At 38.4% G+C, this 15,925-nt stretch overlaps 2 protein-coding genes across 5 annotated transcripts in view; one reads left to right on the top strand and one right to left on the bottom strand.

The window, feature by feature from the left end:
* Positions 1-15,925, top strand: part of celf3b (cugbp, Elav-like family member 3b) — a 57,469-nt gene that overhangs the window by 23,921 nt on the left and 17,623 nt on the right. For all 4 annotated transcript variants that reach the window (XM_079836999.1, XM_079837002.1, XM_079837001.1 and 1 more), the window contains one exon: positions 10,571-10,619. In XM_079836999.1, the coding sequence (XP_079693125.1) occupies positions 10,571-10,619 (49 nt within the window). The remainder of the gene's footprint in view (positions 1-10,570; positions 10,620-15,925) is intronic.
* LOC307138589 (uncharacterized protein) lies at positions 11,709-14,690 on the bottom strand. The gene is made up of 4 exons (XM_079837004.1): positions 14,408-14,690; positions 13,695-13,985; positions 13,343-13,613; positions 11,709-13,239 (listed from the first exon to the last, which is right to left on the bottom strand). The coding sequence occupies exons 1-3, from the start codon at positions 14,472-14,474 to the stop codon at positions 13,549-13,551; spliced, it is 423 nt and encodes a 140-aa protein (XP_079693130.1). The 5' UTR covers positions 14,475-14,690; the 3' UTR covers positions 11,709-13,239; positions 13,343-13,548.

Genomic DNA, 15,925 nt, shown 5'->3' with positions numbered 1-15,925 from the left:
ATTTTTGAAAAATGCTGGAAAAGTGGGCAGAGCCCAGAGGGGACGAACCGAGGGCGGGACTGAGCGGAGGGCGTGAGTGCCTCAGACCCACAGTGACGGATTGATTGACAGCTGTCTGACTTGCGAGTCGCAAAGATGGAAAATGACTGGAGTGACGCCAGTAGCTTTGCAACAGAGCGGTCATTCTCCCCCACCTTCACCTGAAGTGGAGGAGGGTGGATTGTCTGTAGACACAGACCCAGAGCCTTATCAATGTGAGCCGCTGCTCAAACTGTGTTAACTCCCAATGCCGACGATACTAGCGAAGCAGAAGCGCAAGAGAACTGACCTAATCTATGAACAGTCAAATCCTTACACTGAATGCCACTAAAAATAGATCAGATATCTGATATACATACAATGTATTTTCATTCAAATTAACTGAATCAATAAGCAGCGCAGGACCAATAAGTTCAAACCTAATAGACTATTATAAACAAATTTCCTCAAATAAAAGACTATATGCCAGCACGTTATGGTTTTGTTGTTCGTTACCGCGGCAACCACTTTTGTGTGTCAGGGTTTGAAAGTGCGTCTCATGTATGAAAATTATCTGTACATATGACGGGCGGCAATAATATCGCAAGAAAAGCCTGACGTGTACTGACAACTGCATTATTTAACCGCATTGTCTTCATTACAATGTTAAAGCAAGTGTCAAGTCAGTTTCATTCATAATGTTTCCACTTCATGTAATATGACAGTTCATACTGGAGTGAAGCCGTTCTCATCATGTGATTGGGGGAAACATTTCTGAGGGCGTGGTGAGCCTGTGCCTGGGGCGTGTGTAATGAGCCATTGGAAGAACCATCCTACGTCACGATGACCCACAACGTCCAATAGGAAAATTCAACTGCAGTAGCCACCGTTCAACCTTAAGAGGGCACACGGTTTTACACCATATAGAATTACAACACTTTATACCCAAATGTCAAAACATTTACTCGAATCAATGAACAGCATTAATAAAGCCCTTATAAAGCCCTAGAGTCTTGCAGATCATTAACTAAAAAAGGTTGGTTTAGGGTTTAGTTACCCTTTAAAAGGTAAAATGTTGTACTCTTTTTTTTTTGACAGTGTGTCCAGATGTGTTTAAATCTGCTCTAAGTATGCGTTTCTGTCACCTATCACACAGTCGGCAGAAAGCAGGTTAATGCGTTTACATGCCGCGCAAAATCAGGATAAGAGGCAAAAAACTACCTTTTCCAACCGGTTTATGCCTAAGCCATTTATGACCTTACTCCGATAAAAGAAAATGGGTTACCGTGTTTACATGACCATGTTCGTTGTCGGCTTATTAAGCATAATCGGCTTAAGAACGTGCTTGTAAATGCACTCACTGATGGAGCAGTATTTTAAAGTGTGACCAAGACTTCGTATTAAAAAATCTAAACAACCACAACATTTTGAACAGTATAAATACACACATTTGCTAAAAGTATACATTTGAAATCCTCCATGGAAATCCAAAGGTTAAATTGCAGTCATATTGTTGTTTATAATGTTTATTTTCTAATTATTAATTGATCATCTCTATTTCTCTGGTCATCATCTGAAGGATAAAGGGATTGGGGGAGTAAGGAGACATGAGATGAGATGAAGGAGAATGAAGAGATGAATAGGGCCAGGCTGTGGGAGGATGGGAAACGAGGGATCAGAAATAAACCTTGCCTTAATGAGAGAAATACAGCTGTCAATCTACACTGACGCATCTGACAGGGTTCAACTGACGTGACCCACAGGGCAAAGTTCTTTCAGAGGAGCTACACAACGGCTTTCTGAATCTCTTTTTGGCAGCTTTTGTTACTGAGGATCTGAACAACAGCAGCTTCATCTGTGCAGCAATTCTCTTGAAATGGAATATTTCTATTTAGTCAACAACACTGTAAAGACTTGAAAGTGGACCCTTTTTTAACCAGTAAGCAGCCACCTAGCAACAATTCAGAACACCCTAGCAACCACATACACATAGCAACGCCCTGGCAACCACCAACAAAACCGTAGCATCGTGATATTGAGTATTGCATCAGCAAGTACCAACCGCTCATATTTGCATAGTTTAATATGTACGGTCGGTCTGTAAAAATGTAGAGATGATGGGATTATTTGTATGACAGGCAGATACTTTGCCAAAGCAGACACACAATCACAAGCTAGAAGAGAAACTATCGGGAGGGGGGAGATCATTGCTAAGATACGGTTGGCTAGGAGATGGCAGGTTGCTAGGTAACATGAATGATGCAATAAGTGACTAATATGGAATGGAAATGTTTGTGTTGCAACTGCCCCGTGTGTGTGTGTGTGTGTGTGTGTGTGTGTGTGTTTGTGATTTATGAGGACACAAATTTGTATAATGACACAGGTATTACACTGGTATTACGACGTAAACATGAAATATGTGGACATTTCAGATATCCTCATATTTAAAATAGCTTTAAAAACATACTAAACTTAGATAGCAAAACAAAGCTGTATGTGTGTGTGTGTGTGTGTGTGTGTGCGTGTGTGTGTGTGTGTGTGTGTGTGTGTGTGTGTGTGTGTGTGTGTGTGTGTGTGTGTGTGTGTGTGTGTGTGTGTGTGTGTGTGTGTGTGTGTGTGCTGTACTCCCCCACAGTGAGATGGTTTGATCCGATGACTTCATGATGGCTGGGGATGGAGGGTAAAATGCAATTTGTTTGAATAATCCATGGATTTAATACTCCATAATCCATGAAAAATCCTTTCAGAATTACTGCAGGGGTTGAGATTTACAGAGTGTGTGCATCTTGCTGTGTGTGTTTTGTAAACTACCGGAGGTGTGTGTGAGAGAGTGAGAGAGTGCATAAAAATCTATTTATGTGTGAGTGAGAGAGACTTAATATAAACCCTACAGATGTGTTTAAATGAAACCCTCATAGCAGGATTATGATGAGGTGTTGACAGTTTCTGTGCCTGAGGATTCGGCATGCATGTGTGTGTGTGTGTGTGTGTGTGTGTGTGTGTGTAGATATGCTTTATTTAATAAGTCTGTTACAGGAATATGACTCAAAGGAATATTTAACCTAGTGTTTTGGAAGCTTTTTTCAGTACATCCCTTTTTCCCTCTCAAGGGCATTTTAATCATACAGCGAAGACTAACCCCTCCACCAATCCATCTTTCTAAGGGCAGGGGAAAAGTGTAGTGTTAGTCATGTGATCAAAGCACTCTATATTAAAGGTCAGGGCAGCTTTACTTAGAGATCAGACCAGTGTTATTTTAGCAGCAATGATACTGAATTCTAAATTGATACTATTATAGTTTTTTGTTAATATTTTGAATTAGATTTTGTTTTTATATTTTTGTTTTATAGTTTTACTAGTTTCCTTTTTAATTTTAAAGCTGTAAGAAAATGTTTTGTGTGTTTTTGTTATTTTTTATTCGTTTTGTTTTAAAAATTTAGATGTAGTTTTTTTTTATTAAGTTTTAGTTTTAAGTTTCAGTTTATTTAATTTTAGTTATTTTAGTATACTTCAAATGAGAAATGTATATGGAAAGTTTTTATTTTATTTCAGTTAATGTTAATTTTTTAAATATGGATTTATTTTTAGTTAACGGTAATAATAACCCTGGATCAGACCACCATTTTCAACTGCTGGGCCATAAAATAAGTTATCATCATAATCCTGTGTGTGTGTGTGTGTGGTGTGTGTGTAAGTGGGTGGGATATATGAAAAATGGGCAAGCGTAAGGATTTGAGCGAGTTTGACAAGGGCCAAATTGTGATGGCTAGACGACTGGGTCAGAGCATCTCCAAAACTGCAGCTCTTGTGGGATGTTCCCGGTCTGCAGTGGATGCACTATGGGAAGAAGGCAAGCCGGCGGAGGCAGTGATGCTTTGGGCAATGTTCTGCTGGGAAACCTTGGGTCCTGCCATCCATGTGGATGTTACTTTGACATGTACCATCCTAAGCATTGTTGCAGTCAGACCATGTACACCCTTTCATGTAAATGGTATTCCCTGGTGGCTGTGGCTCTTTCAGCAGATAATGTGCCCTGCCACAAAACAAAAATGGTTCAGGAATGGTTTGAGGAGCACAACAACGAGTTTGAGGTGTTGACTTGGCCTCCAAATTCCCCAGATCTCAATCCAATCGAGCATCTGTGGGATGTGCTGAACAAACAAGTCCGATCCATGGAGGCCCCACCTCGCAACTTACAGGACTTAAAGGATCTGCTGCTAACATCTTGGTGCCAGACACCACAGCACACCTTCAGGGGTCTAGTGGAGTCCATGCCTCGATGGCTCAGGGCTGTTTTGAAAGCAAAAGGGGTCCAACACAATATTAGGTCATAATGTTATACTAATCGGTGTATATTTAATTTTATATATAAAATTGTATGTTTGTGTGAAATGCTCAAGTACAGCAGTTAATATAATGGGCTAGTAAAAGATCTTGTCTGAATTTTCATGCAGTGGATTGGCTTGTGGAAAGTCAGAGGCGATTGCATTAACTGCCTAGACAAGTTAGTCATCTGATTTTGTTCTTCAAGACTGGTCATAACTATTTTAAGTTAGTTACATGAAAAGGTAGATTGGTCTAATTTGAATCAGAAAAGAAAGACTGATGAGTCTTAACTAATTGCTAGTTCATCAGACTAATTCTTGAGACACAGTCTTAGCGGCTATGCTTATCCAACTGGCTCCAGATCTAAAGCACTGAAGTCAGCCGGTCAAAACAGGATCCATTTATTTCAAATGTAAATGTTTAGTTTATGCATGAGGTTTTGTGTATGTTTAGAGGTGCTGTGCACTAATATTTAGTAGTGTCTACGTTGTAACATTGTGGCGATTCATGCAACATCTAGTATATTTTGTAATGGTAGTGCAAGTGGACCTCGGGCTGGCAACTAAAATGTGGTAATAGCAAACTAACATTTTTAAAGATTTAATTTAAGATGTGATGCATCATAATTGAATGTTGGAGATCAGTATTTCTCAATCATGGTCCTGGAGACCCTCAATGCACCCTCAATGTATTTCTTCCTCACTCCTCATAGTGTGCTTTTCTCTCTCTCTCTCTCCCTTATTCCTCATTCATGTCTTCATTGTGTTGTCTATTTGAATTTTGCCCTTCACAGTTGCACGGTCCTCCCCGCTATTCTTGTATTCTCAGTATCACTATCTCTCTCCATGACTAAGCACATCACTGTGCTCGTGACATTTTACAAACGAGCTTCGAGACTCTCCTCCAGAAAACTAGAACGTGTCTCTTCTCTCCCTCTCTCTCTCTTTCACTCTTACACTGTCAAAAATGTTTGTCATTTCAGCAGAAAAAAATGTAGAATGCTATTAAACCAGTTAACTGTAAGCTACCCTGCAATATATCATTTTAAACAATTACATTAGATTTATGAGGACAGTAAATTCAACTAAAAAATTTGTAAAGTATGAATTATAATTTAAGGTGAAAATCTATATAAGACAATGCATGCAGTTTTACAATAATAAAAAAAAAGTGGAAAAACTAAAATATCATTCCCAGAGCTTCTCATCATATTTAAGGAGTGTATTTTATTTAAAAAGTTATTTTTCTTATATTCATTATCAAATATGTACACTATATTGCCAAAGTATTGGGACACACATGTATAAAATCAAGCACATGCAGACGCTTCTACAAACATTTGTGAAAGAATGGGTCGCTCTCAGGAGCTCCGTGAATTCAACCGTGATAGGTGAACACTAGAGATGTGCGAGACTAGCCGACTAGTCGATTAAACGATAGTGCTGCTGATAGTCGACTTGGAAAGTACTAGTTGTTGTTTTTTTGTGCACATTTAATATTTTGCTATACACTGAAAAAAATGGTGTGTTGGATTTACATGATTTTATCATGTACATTGGTTCCACATGAATCAATTAAGTAAAACAAACATAATTTGTTCACATAATTTCAACATAATGGAATGAAGTAATTTTTAAGTAACCGAATTGAGTAGTCTCACAATGATTTTAATATGGCTCCCTAACAACAGTGGTGCACGCGGGGGCTTGAGACCCTGCCTCTTTAATCAAAACACACAAGTTTATTTTTGTATATTTTTGTTGTCATTTGACTGAACTATAACGCAGTGCTCAGTAGCTTTCATTATATTTGCCAGCAATAGCACAGTCATTCCACAGCCTAAGCAATCGCTCCGCTCTTCTCCACTACGGTAACCCAGTATAATTTAAATGGTTCTAATAATTCCACTATAATTAACCATTAAACACTAATAAACAATATAAAGCCTCTCCCTTTTCTCATTTTGCCCAAAAACACATAAAATAACACTTCATTTCAACAATTTTACTCTAGTCGTCAAGTCCCAAGCAAAGCATGCTGGGAACTACTGTTTCAGTAAAAATAATTTTCGAGTACTTAATTGGTTCACATTCACCCCAAATAATTTAATCTAGTAGATTGCACATTTTAGAGAATTACATTAAATGAAATCATGTTTAGAAGAGAAACACAAATTTGTTGCGTAGATCACAAATAATACGATTAAGTAAATTAGACAACATGTGTTTTCCTGTTTTTTCAGTGTATATTCTTACAAACGCTACATTTAAATTGCCGTCATGTTAATGTTACAACTTAAAATTAATACACAGTGGCAAGAGTATGTGAACCACTTGCAGAATCTGTGAAAATGTGAATAATTTTTTTTTTTACATATAGTCCACAAGACAAAAAAATAGCTGAATTTATTAAAATAACCACGTTCAAAAGTTTATGAACCATTTCTCAATACTGAGTGTTGTTCCCGGGATGATCCACGGCTGTTTTTCTGTTTTGTGATGGTTTCTCATGAGTCTCTTGTTTGTCTTGAGCAGTTAAACTGCCCAATGTTCTTCAGAAAAATCCTCCAGGTCCTGCACATTCTTCAGTTTTCCAGCATCTTTTGCATATTTGAACCCTCTCCAGCAGGGACTGTATGATTTTGAGATCCATCTTTTCACACTGAAGACAATTGAGGGACTCAAACACAACTACTAAAAAAGGTTCAAACATTCACTGATGCTCCAGAAGGAAACACGATGGGGGTGAAAACTTTTGAGCAGGATGAAGATGTCCAAATGTTTATTTTGTTTAAATATCTTTTTTTTTGTATTTAGTACTGCCCTTCAGAAGCAACAGAAGATGCTTGCATGTTTCCCAGAAGACAAATTGAGTACAATTTACCTTGATCTTCAAATTCAATAAGTTTTCACCCCCCAGCTCTTAATGCATGGTTCACATACTTTTTTTTGCCACTGTATTCATTTGAAAAGTGTACATCTGCAGCAAAACAAAATCGCGCTTGCTGCGGGTTCAGAGAAATGTCTACTTGGAAGATGAGAAAGGTGAGAGAGGATTTTGCAAGTTTACACAAAACTTTACTGTTTTCTACTGTATTTCAGGTCAAACTAGTAACAATTAAGTTCGCTTAAACTTGTTTTATGATGGACAATGCAGTATTACATTTTATATTAGATTAAAGGAGAAACATTATGAATTAAAATTACACTTGAACAGTTGCTATATCAACATCCTACAGTAAGAAAATACGGTTAAATAATGTTTACAGTACACGACACGTCAACTTTTCTTGCAATTTTGCCGCCTGTCATGTGTACAGATACTTTTCGTACATGGTTCAAGTGTGGTATTATATAACAAAGTTGAAGCAATTGGGAACAACGACAACTCGAAGTGGTAGGCCACGTAAAATCACAGAGCGGGGTCAGCGCATACTGAGGCGCACAATGTGCAGAAGTCACCAACTTTCTGCAGAGTCAATAGCTACAGACCTCCAGACTTTGTGTGGCCTTCAGAATAGCTCAAGAACAGTGCGTAGAGAGCTTCAAGGAATGGGTTTTCATGGCAGTGGAGACGTGTTCTCTGGAGTGACGAACCAGTGACGAACGGTACTTGCCTGACTGCATTGTGCCAAGTGTAAAGTTTGGTGGAGGGGGGATTATGGCCTGGGGGTTGTTTTTCAGGGGTTCGGCTTGGCCCCTTAGTTCCAGTGAAAGGAACTCTTAATGCTTCAGCATAGACAAGACATTTTGGACAATTTTATGCTCCCAGCTTTGTGGGAACAGTTTGGGGATGGCCCCTTCCTGTTCCAACGTGACTGTGCACCAGTGCACAAAGCAAAGTCAATAAAGACATGGATGAGCAAGTTTGCTGTGGAGGAACTTGCGAGTCCTGACCTCAACCCGATAGAATACTTTTGGGATGAATTAGAGCGGAGACTGCGAGCCAGGCCTTCTCGTCCAACATCAGTGCCTGACTTCACAAATGTTCTTCTATAGAAGAATGGTCAAAAATTCCCATAAACACACTCCTAAACCTTGTGGAAAGCCTTCCCAGAAGAGTTGAAGCTGTTATAGCTGCAAAAGGGGGGCCAACATTAAACCATACGGATTAAGAATGGGATGTTATTAAACTTCATGTGCATGTAAAGGCAGACGTCCCAAAACTTTTGGCAATATAGTGTATGTTGATTTATGAGTTACATTTTGTATTTTTATATCTTCGTTATATGGTGGATATCAGTGTATTTTAAGCAGATTTTATGATTTTTAGTCAACTCAACACTTGCCAGTATAGTAAATGAAGAGGACAGTACATTTGGAGGGCATCTATGGACTGTTACTAATGCTAATAAAACATATGTCTGAGTTATACACACACAATGTCAACCAATTAATACATTAGTTAATAATTTGGTTGATTTTAATTGTATGGGTGCTTGGCCTCTGTAGGACTAACAGCACAGTATTTACTTTCATCTCTTTGTATTTTTCTTACACTTTGTTTATGTCAAGATACAAACAGATTCTTTCTTTTTATATTTTGCAGTTCTTTGTCTTCCAGTGTTTTTGTATCCCCTCCCTGAAAGCAGGCTTATTAGTGGAATCAGTCATGGTGGTTTTGTATTGAGCCATTAAGCAACATCCCAGAACATCACAGAACACGCCATGGCAACGCATTTTAAACCACTCAGCAACACTCTGATTCCAAACATCTCGCTGGCAGGATTTCACACATTCTCTCTTTCACACACACATGCTCTTCAGTGTAATCCAGCGTGTCTCCGTAATCCTGATCAGATGGCCATCACTCTAAAGCTGATCTCTTTACAATCCTGTGCACATTAGTTTAAGTGCAGGGGCAACAGGGTCAAAAGGTTACACACACACATATATATATATATATATATATACACAGATCAGGCATAACATTATGACCATTGACAGGTGATTATCTCTTCATCACGCAGCACGCCACCTGTTAGTGGGTGTGATATATTAGGCAGCACAACGAGTTTTGAGGTGTTGACCTGGCCTCCAAATTTCCCAGATCTCAGTCCAGCCGAGCATCTGTGTGATGTGCTGAACTAACAAGTCCAATCCATGGAGGCCCCACCTCGCAACTTACAGGACTTAAAGGATCTGCTGCTAACATCTTGGTGCCATATACCATAGCACACCTTCAGGGGTCTAGTGGAGTCCATGCCTCGACGGGTCAGGGCTGTTTTGGCAGAAAAGTGGGGACCAACACATTATTAGGAGGATGGTCATAATGTTATGCCTGATATATATATATATAATATATATATATAAGTGGTGCAGCAGTCATCAAGATTATCTTAAAAACGTGTAACGTGAAGCAGTTCTGTATGAATGGAAGTCAATGGAGCAGCTTATGCTGAATAAACTGCTTTTACTATGAGCAAAAAGCTTGTATGATTTGATTTGCAGGTGTCAGGGTCATTATATGATTGGCTTACAGGACACACATGATTCAGTAACTCTACAGAGGTCAAGTGTTTAAAATTAAGCTCATTTCATTACTTCATTACAGGACAATTGTTACAAATAAGATATATTTACCTTTAAAAATGTTTGCTGTTTTGTGAATTGTGTTTTTTATTTGTTTTACTGTTAAAATTTCACTGAGAAGACATTAATGTTGTGAAATATTAGGGAAGCCATAAGTATTTTCCTGATAGTACTTTTTTTTTCCAATTAGTAATATATTCTTCTCCAGCAATTGTTTGCATCATGATCCACCTCATATAGTGTAGAGACAACATGCCCCTCTATAGGGTCAATCAAGCTTTTCAAGAGAGCTGATATAACAGACCAAAAGCACTGCCGCTTTTCATTGTTTGCATCACTCCAGTTGTCTGTGTTTGTTCCTTACAGACTGTCAATCAGTGTTAGTGACTCTTTCTAGCAAGGTATGATACACCAGCAGAGGGCGACAAATAACTGTGTTTATGAGTTAGTCTGCAGGGACTCATAATAATGTTTTTTTCAGTTTGTATCCACAACATCAAGGTTTGGGTCTATACAGAAATTTGATTTCAAAAGCAAAGCCACCCTGAGAAAAACACTGACATAAAATGCTGTGTATGGAAAGTTTTAATCCATTGGTAGAATTGTCAGGTGTGTATGGAGTATGAGAGTATGTGTGTTCTGTAATTTTAATTATTTAGACATTTTATCCATTAACTTTTGCTTTTGTTTTTCAGATGAATCGGCCCATTCAAGTGAAGCCTGCAGACAGTGAGGGGAAAGGAGGTAAATCATCTGTTATTCACATGTTTATTTATATACACAAAATAACTTTTTACTATGTGAAAGTTATGTAAAGTTAAAGTGTGTGCGTTCATATATACTCTATGTTATGAGGATAACAGATCCCCACAAAGATGGCAATGTCTGAAATTCTTCAGGTGGCATTTTTTGTCCCCATGAAAGAACAACATCTTATAAATCATAGTGTGTGTGTGTGTGTGTGTGTGTGTGTGTGTGTGTGTGTGTGTGTGTGTGTGTGTGTGTGTGTGTGTGTGTGTGTGTGTGTGTGTGTGTGTGTGTGTGTGTGTGTGTGTGTGTGTGTGTGTGTGTGTGTGTGTGTGTGTGTGTGTGTGTGTGTGCGCATGTAAATAATACCATTTGCTCAAGATAAAACATATTTTATATATTTATTTAAGGTTATATAAGTGTTTTTGTGGACAACAGTAATAATACACTATACACATTACAACGATTTGTGTGTGTGTGTGTGTGTGTGTGTGTGTGTGTGTGTGTGTGTGTGTGTGTGTGTGTGTGTGTGTGTGTGTGTGTGTGTGTGTGTGCGTGTGCGTGTGCGTGTGTGTAAATAATACCATTTGCTCAAGATAAAACATATTTTATATATTTATTTAAGGTTATATAAGTGTTTTTGTGGACAACAGTAATAATGCACTATACACATTACAACGATTTGTGTGTGTGTGTGTGTGTGTGTGTGTGTGTGTGTGTGTGTGTGTGTGTGTGTGTGTGTGTGTGTGTGTGTGTGTGTGTGTGTGTGTGTGTGTGTGTGTGTGTGTGTGTGTGTGTGTGTGTGTGTGTGTGTGTGTGTGTGTGTGTGTGTGTGTGTGTGTGTAAATAATACCATTTGCTCAAGATAAAACATATTTTATATATTTATTTAAGGTTATATAAGTGTTTTTGTGGACAACAGTAATAATGCACTATACACATTACAACGATTTGTGTGTGTGTGTGTGTGTGTGTGTGTGTGTGTGTGTGTGTGTGTGTGTGTGTGTGTGTGTGTGTGTGTGTGTGTGTGTGTGTGTGTGTGTGTGTGTGTGTGTGTGTGTGTAAATAATACCATTTGCTCAAGATAAAACATATTTTATATATTTATTTAAGGTTATATAAGTGCTTTTGTGGACAACAGTATTAATGCACTATACGCATTACAACGATTTCCTTCCTTCCAAAACACACAATAAATTAACAATACAAGCTTTGTAAAAAGGAAATAAATATACTTTTGATTTGAAAGTCTCCTTTTATATCTCCAAAGTGAAACTATCTTTATGGCAGCACAATGAACTACATTACCAAAACTGGCACTATACTGTAAAAGACAAAAAGATGTAAGGAATAACAAGGCCTAGGTAACATTCAATGCACATTTAATAGTATAAAAACACACTGTAAACCTATTCATCAGGAATATTTTCCAGTAAGGCAACAGAAAATGCTGGAGTGAAGCACACTTATTGTTGAATGGTGGGTTGATCATGTACACTATTACCATTTAGATGTAAATGTGGTTCCGCTCCTCATATAAATTACATTACAAATGTGTAACAGTTCTTAAAGGCCCCACTAACCTTTAATCAATAAAAGCACATTACCTTTTCAATGAGAGGCAGTTCATTTCACAGTAGAAATGCTGTGAAAGCTCAACACGAGACTGGTGTAGTAGTAACACTACACTGTAAAAAATAAAAACTGAAAATGTACTGGTCATTATCCAGTAATTTTACGGAAATGTCTGTTAACCCTTAAAACACAAACTAATGCAATATGTAATTCAAAATACAGGTAAAACATCTGTCAAAAACCAATACGCAAAATTCCTTCATATTTATACAGCGTTCTTTATTATAAACTCATAAAAGATGATAGAATTCTAAACAAAGAAATGCCACGTTATCATGAAGACCTTGTAGCATATATGAGGGAGAAACACCCACAAACACCTCATACCGTGCCACTCAAGTAGGCTATAAGGGGCTTTCCTTGCCATTTATGCTTGGATAACACGCCTACGTCTCCTTCCATTAATAATAACGGCCAGTGCGGTGGCTGGGATATACATAAACCCAACATACGTGGCATCATGACAGAGCAGTGTAGAATAAAGGTCAAATATATGAAAAATAATGATTTTTTTTTTTTAAACGAAGCATGAACACGTTACAGTGCACCCCACAAACACAATCAAGCCTTCAAAAGAATGTGTTTTACCACCCCTTTAATGGAAATTAGCCAATTTTTTTTAATCGACATATAAATATGCCAGATTAAAAAGGCCTGGTGTTGGAAGGCTTATTTCCTGTGGTGTCGCTCTCCTGAACAGGATGATTGACCATTGACTGACTTTCAGTGTTACCCAACAACACAGGGGTGTTTTCGGTGGTGTCATCGGCACTCTTCTGCACATGATAAGTGGCTGGAGCTGGTGCGGATTGACCTTTGAGTGGTTTGGAGGTGAAATACAGCTTATAAAGAAGGATCACAACAACTACAAGAAGGATGAAAGAGATAATGCCAAGAACTATGGTGGCCGTCTTATAAATAGTGAGAGTTTGTGCTTCTTTGTAGTTGGTGTCTGTTTGGTCTCCTTGACCGGAGGGTTTCTCTGTGTGAATCAAAGAGCAGATTGCTTTTTAGGGTGAAAATAAGGTGCAGTAATATTTGACCCTATGATGCAAGTTAAAAATTAGATTTGAATCCAGTCTTACCGCTCACATGATAGACGTGTGGGTATCCTTTAGTCCCTTCATCATTCAGAAAGCAACGGTATATTCCGGCATCGGTTTTGCGAAATCCAGTGATGGTCAAAGAAAAATCACCAGTTTTTAAGAAGTTCTTCTCCAGTGAAGCTCTTCCCTTGTAGTCTTCGTGTAAGTGTAAGTCATCTGTCTTATAGTACAAAACTTTTTCAGTGTTACGGATCCACGTCACGTCTTTTGGTGATGTTGTCCATCACTGCCGCATACACATTTAGTGCATCTGTAGGAGAATATTTTAAATCAAAATCAGATGCTGATCATGTGCACACACCCAATCAAGTAAGATACAGTGAATACTTACATAAAACATCCAGTCTAAGTGGTGTTTCAACTTCATCACAGACGAACACATAGACCTCCTGGTCAGTGTATTTGGCTGAGTTGAGAAGCAGGTGGTTTTCTTTACATGTGAATTCTTCATGATATCCGTTTTTAGTTGTGCAGATCTGGTTTTGGTATGAAGCAATAGTTACATATGTGGAGGCATTCTTCTTTCTCCATTCAGCTCTCTCACAGGTGCTGGCATTACCAGGGAATGTGTATTGTGTTTTAAGTAACACAAAGTCAGATTTAATGCCCTCGGAAGATGCTTCTGAAACAAAGACCATACAAGAGACAGATTTAATAATCTGGTGTGTGTGTGTGTGTGTGTGTGTGTGTGTGTGTGTGTGTGTGTGTGTGTGTGTGTGTGTGTGTGTGTGTGTGTGTGTGAGACTTATGACGACACAAATTTGTATAATGACACAGGCATTACACTGGTATTACAATGTAAACATGAAATATGAGGACATTTCATATTTAAAATAGCTTTAAAAACATACAAAATTATAAAAAAAAATGTAAAAATGCAGAATGTTTCCCGTGATGGGTAGGTTTAGGGGTGGTGTAGGGGGATAGAACGAACAGTTTGTACAGAATAAAAACCATTACACCTATGGTATGTCCTCACTTAGATAGCAAAACAAACCTGTGTGCATTCGTGCGTGCGTGCGTGTGTGTGTGGAAATGACCTACCAACCAAACTCATAAGTATGAGAGCAATTTTAAGAGCCGCCATCATTATGGCATTCCGCTGAAACATGATCTTCCACCCAGATTGAGTTTTTGGCACGTATCCTAGAGCCGTTTATTTAGATTAATGACTTAAAACATTCAAAATTAGCAACAGTTTTAGACCATAGACCGTAAAAAAATATGGACGACGCGACTCCATTGACTTCCGCTGACCAAAGTTGAAGCTTTCATAGGCCCGCTCACGGCGCTGACATCTCGGGACCGGAGTTGCGCAGTAGAGAGCAGGAAGTAGAGGCGCGATTATCAAAAGCCCGCCCACACTCTCGCAGATGCAGAACAATTCATTATGTTGGTGTGAAATAAACAGTTATGGAAGTGTAGAAATGAAAGCTAAAGCTCCAATCTCCTCCCAAAAATCCAGAAAAAAGTCTGTTAGTGCCTCAGTGACAACTTCACTCAGAGAAGCCGTCAATCTCAGCTGTCAATCATGACGTCACACCCCCCGTTTTTATAGCATCAAATAACTCACTAAAACTAAACTTATTTAAAAAACGAACACTTGAAATGAAATTATTGTAATAAAAACTGCCTAAAATGACAGAAACCATCTTTAGGAAACAATTATTTGAAGTGTAATTAAATTGTTTAGTGTGTCTCGCGCCCATTCTAATACATGGAGAGGCGGGGTTTAGGAGCTATACTGGGACCGGCCACCGGGGGGCGATCGAGGCGCGAAAGCTTCAATTTCTGACTGGAGCACTACAGGCTTGTTTTAGACACGGAACGAAACAGCATGAAGGGAAAAACAAGGAAATGCGTAACAGGAAATGGTAATAGACTAACGGTAATAGACTAAGTAAACTTCAAAATAAAAGACATGACAACAAAAGACGTCAGTTCAAACATAACATAAACAAAACTTAACAACACATAAGCAAGTATTGTTATATATCAGTCATGCTGCTCTGCTTCAAAGACAATCAACACAGTACATTGATTTATATCACACATGATATGATGATCACATATGTATGGGCTGACAGGTTTAACCACAGGTTTATAAGATTCATCACTGCATCTACTAAATCTAATGATTTTAATGAAAAACATTACATATTTGGTAAATGCATTTTTTGCATGATGATCTGAAGCTGATGGGGTTAAAACAATCATAACTGACAGATGACAGAGCATTCAGTTCATCAGCACACACATACACACACACACACACACACACACACACACACACACACACACACACACACACACACACACACACACACACACACACACACACACACACACAATCAACAAAGAAAGTTTGTAGAGCTTAATGGATGTTTTTTCCCCATCAGAATAAATGTATAAAACTGCAAAGCTCTATTTTGATGCACATCCATATTAGTGGCTCCACACTTCTGTTCACCAACTGACAGGAACTGATGGGCAAATTGAAATTCGTACGAAATTACGTTGAGCTTTCCTTTTGAAGATCGGCCATCTGATAATAGTATAATC

This window comes from Gobio gobio, assembly GCF_949357685.1.
Source record: "Gobio gobio genome assembly, chromosome: 15".
Taxonomy (NCBI): Eukaryota; Metazoa; Chordata; class Actinopteri; order Cypriniformes; family Gobionidae; genus Gobio; species Gobio gobio.
This window is presented reverse-complemented; position numbering and strand designations above follow the sequence as displayed.

Excerpts from the sequence above, each read along its gene's own strand:
- LOC307138589 (XM_079837004.1), bottom strand. The coding sequence starts at position 14,474 with ATGTTTCAGCGGAATGCCATAATGATGGCGGCTCTTAAAATTGCTCTC. Across the intron at positions 13,986-14,407 it reads CATACTTATGAGTTTGGTTG|AAGCATCTTCCGAGGGCATT; the intron begins GTAGGTCATTTC and ends TCTTTGTTTCAG. Across the intron at positions 13,614-13,694 it reads ACTTAGACTGGATGTTTTAT|ATGCACTAAATGTGTATGCG; the intron begins GTAAGTATTCAC and ends ATTCTCCTACAG.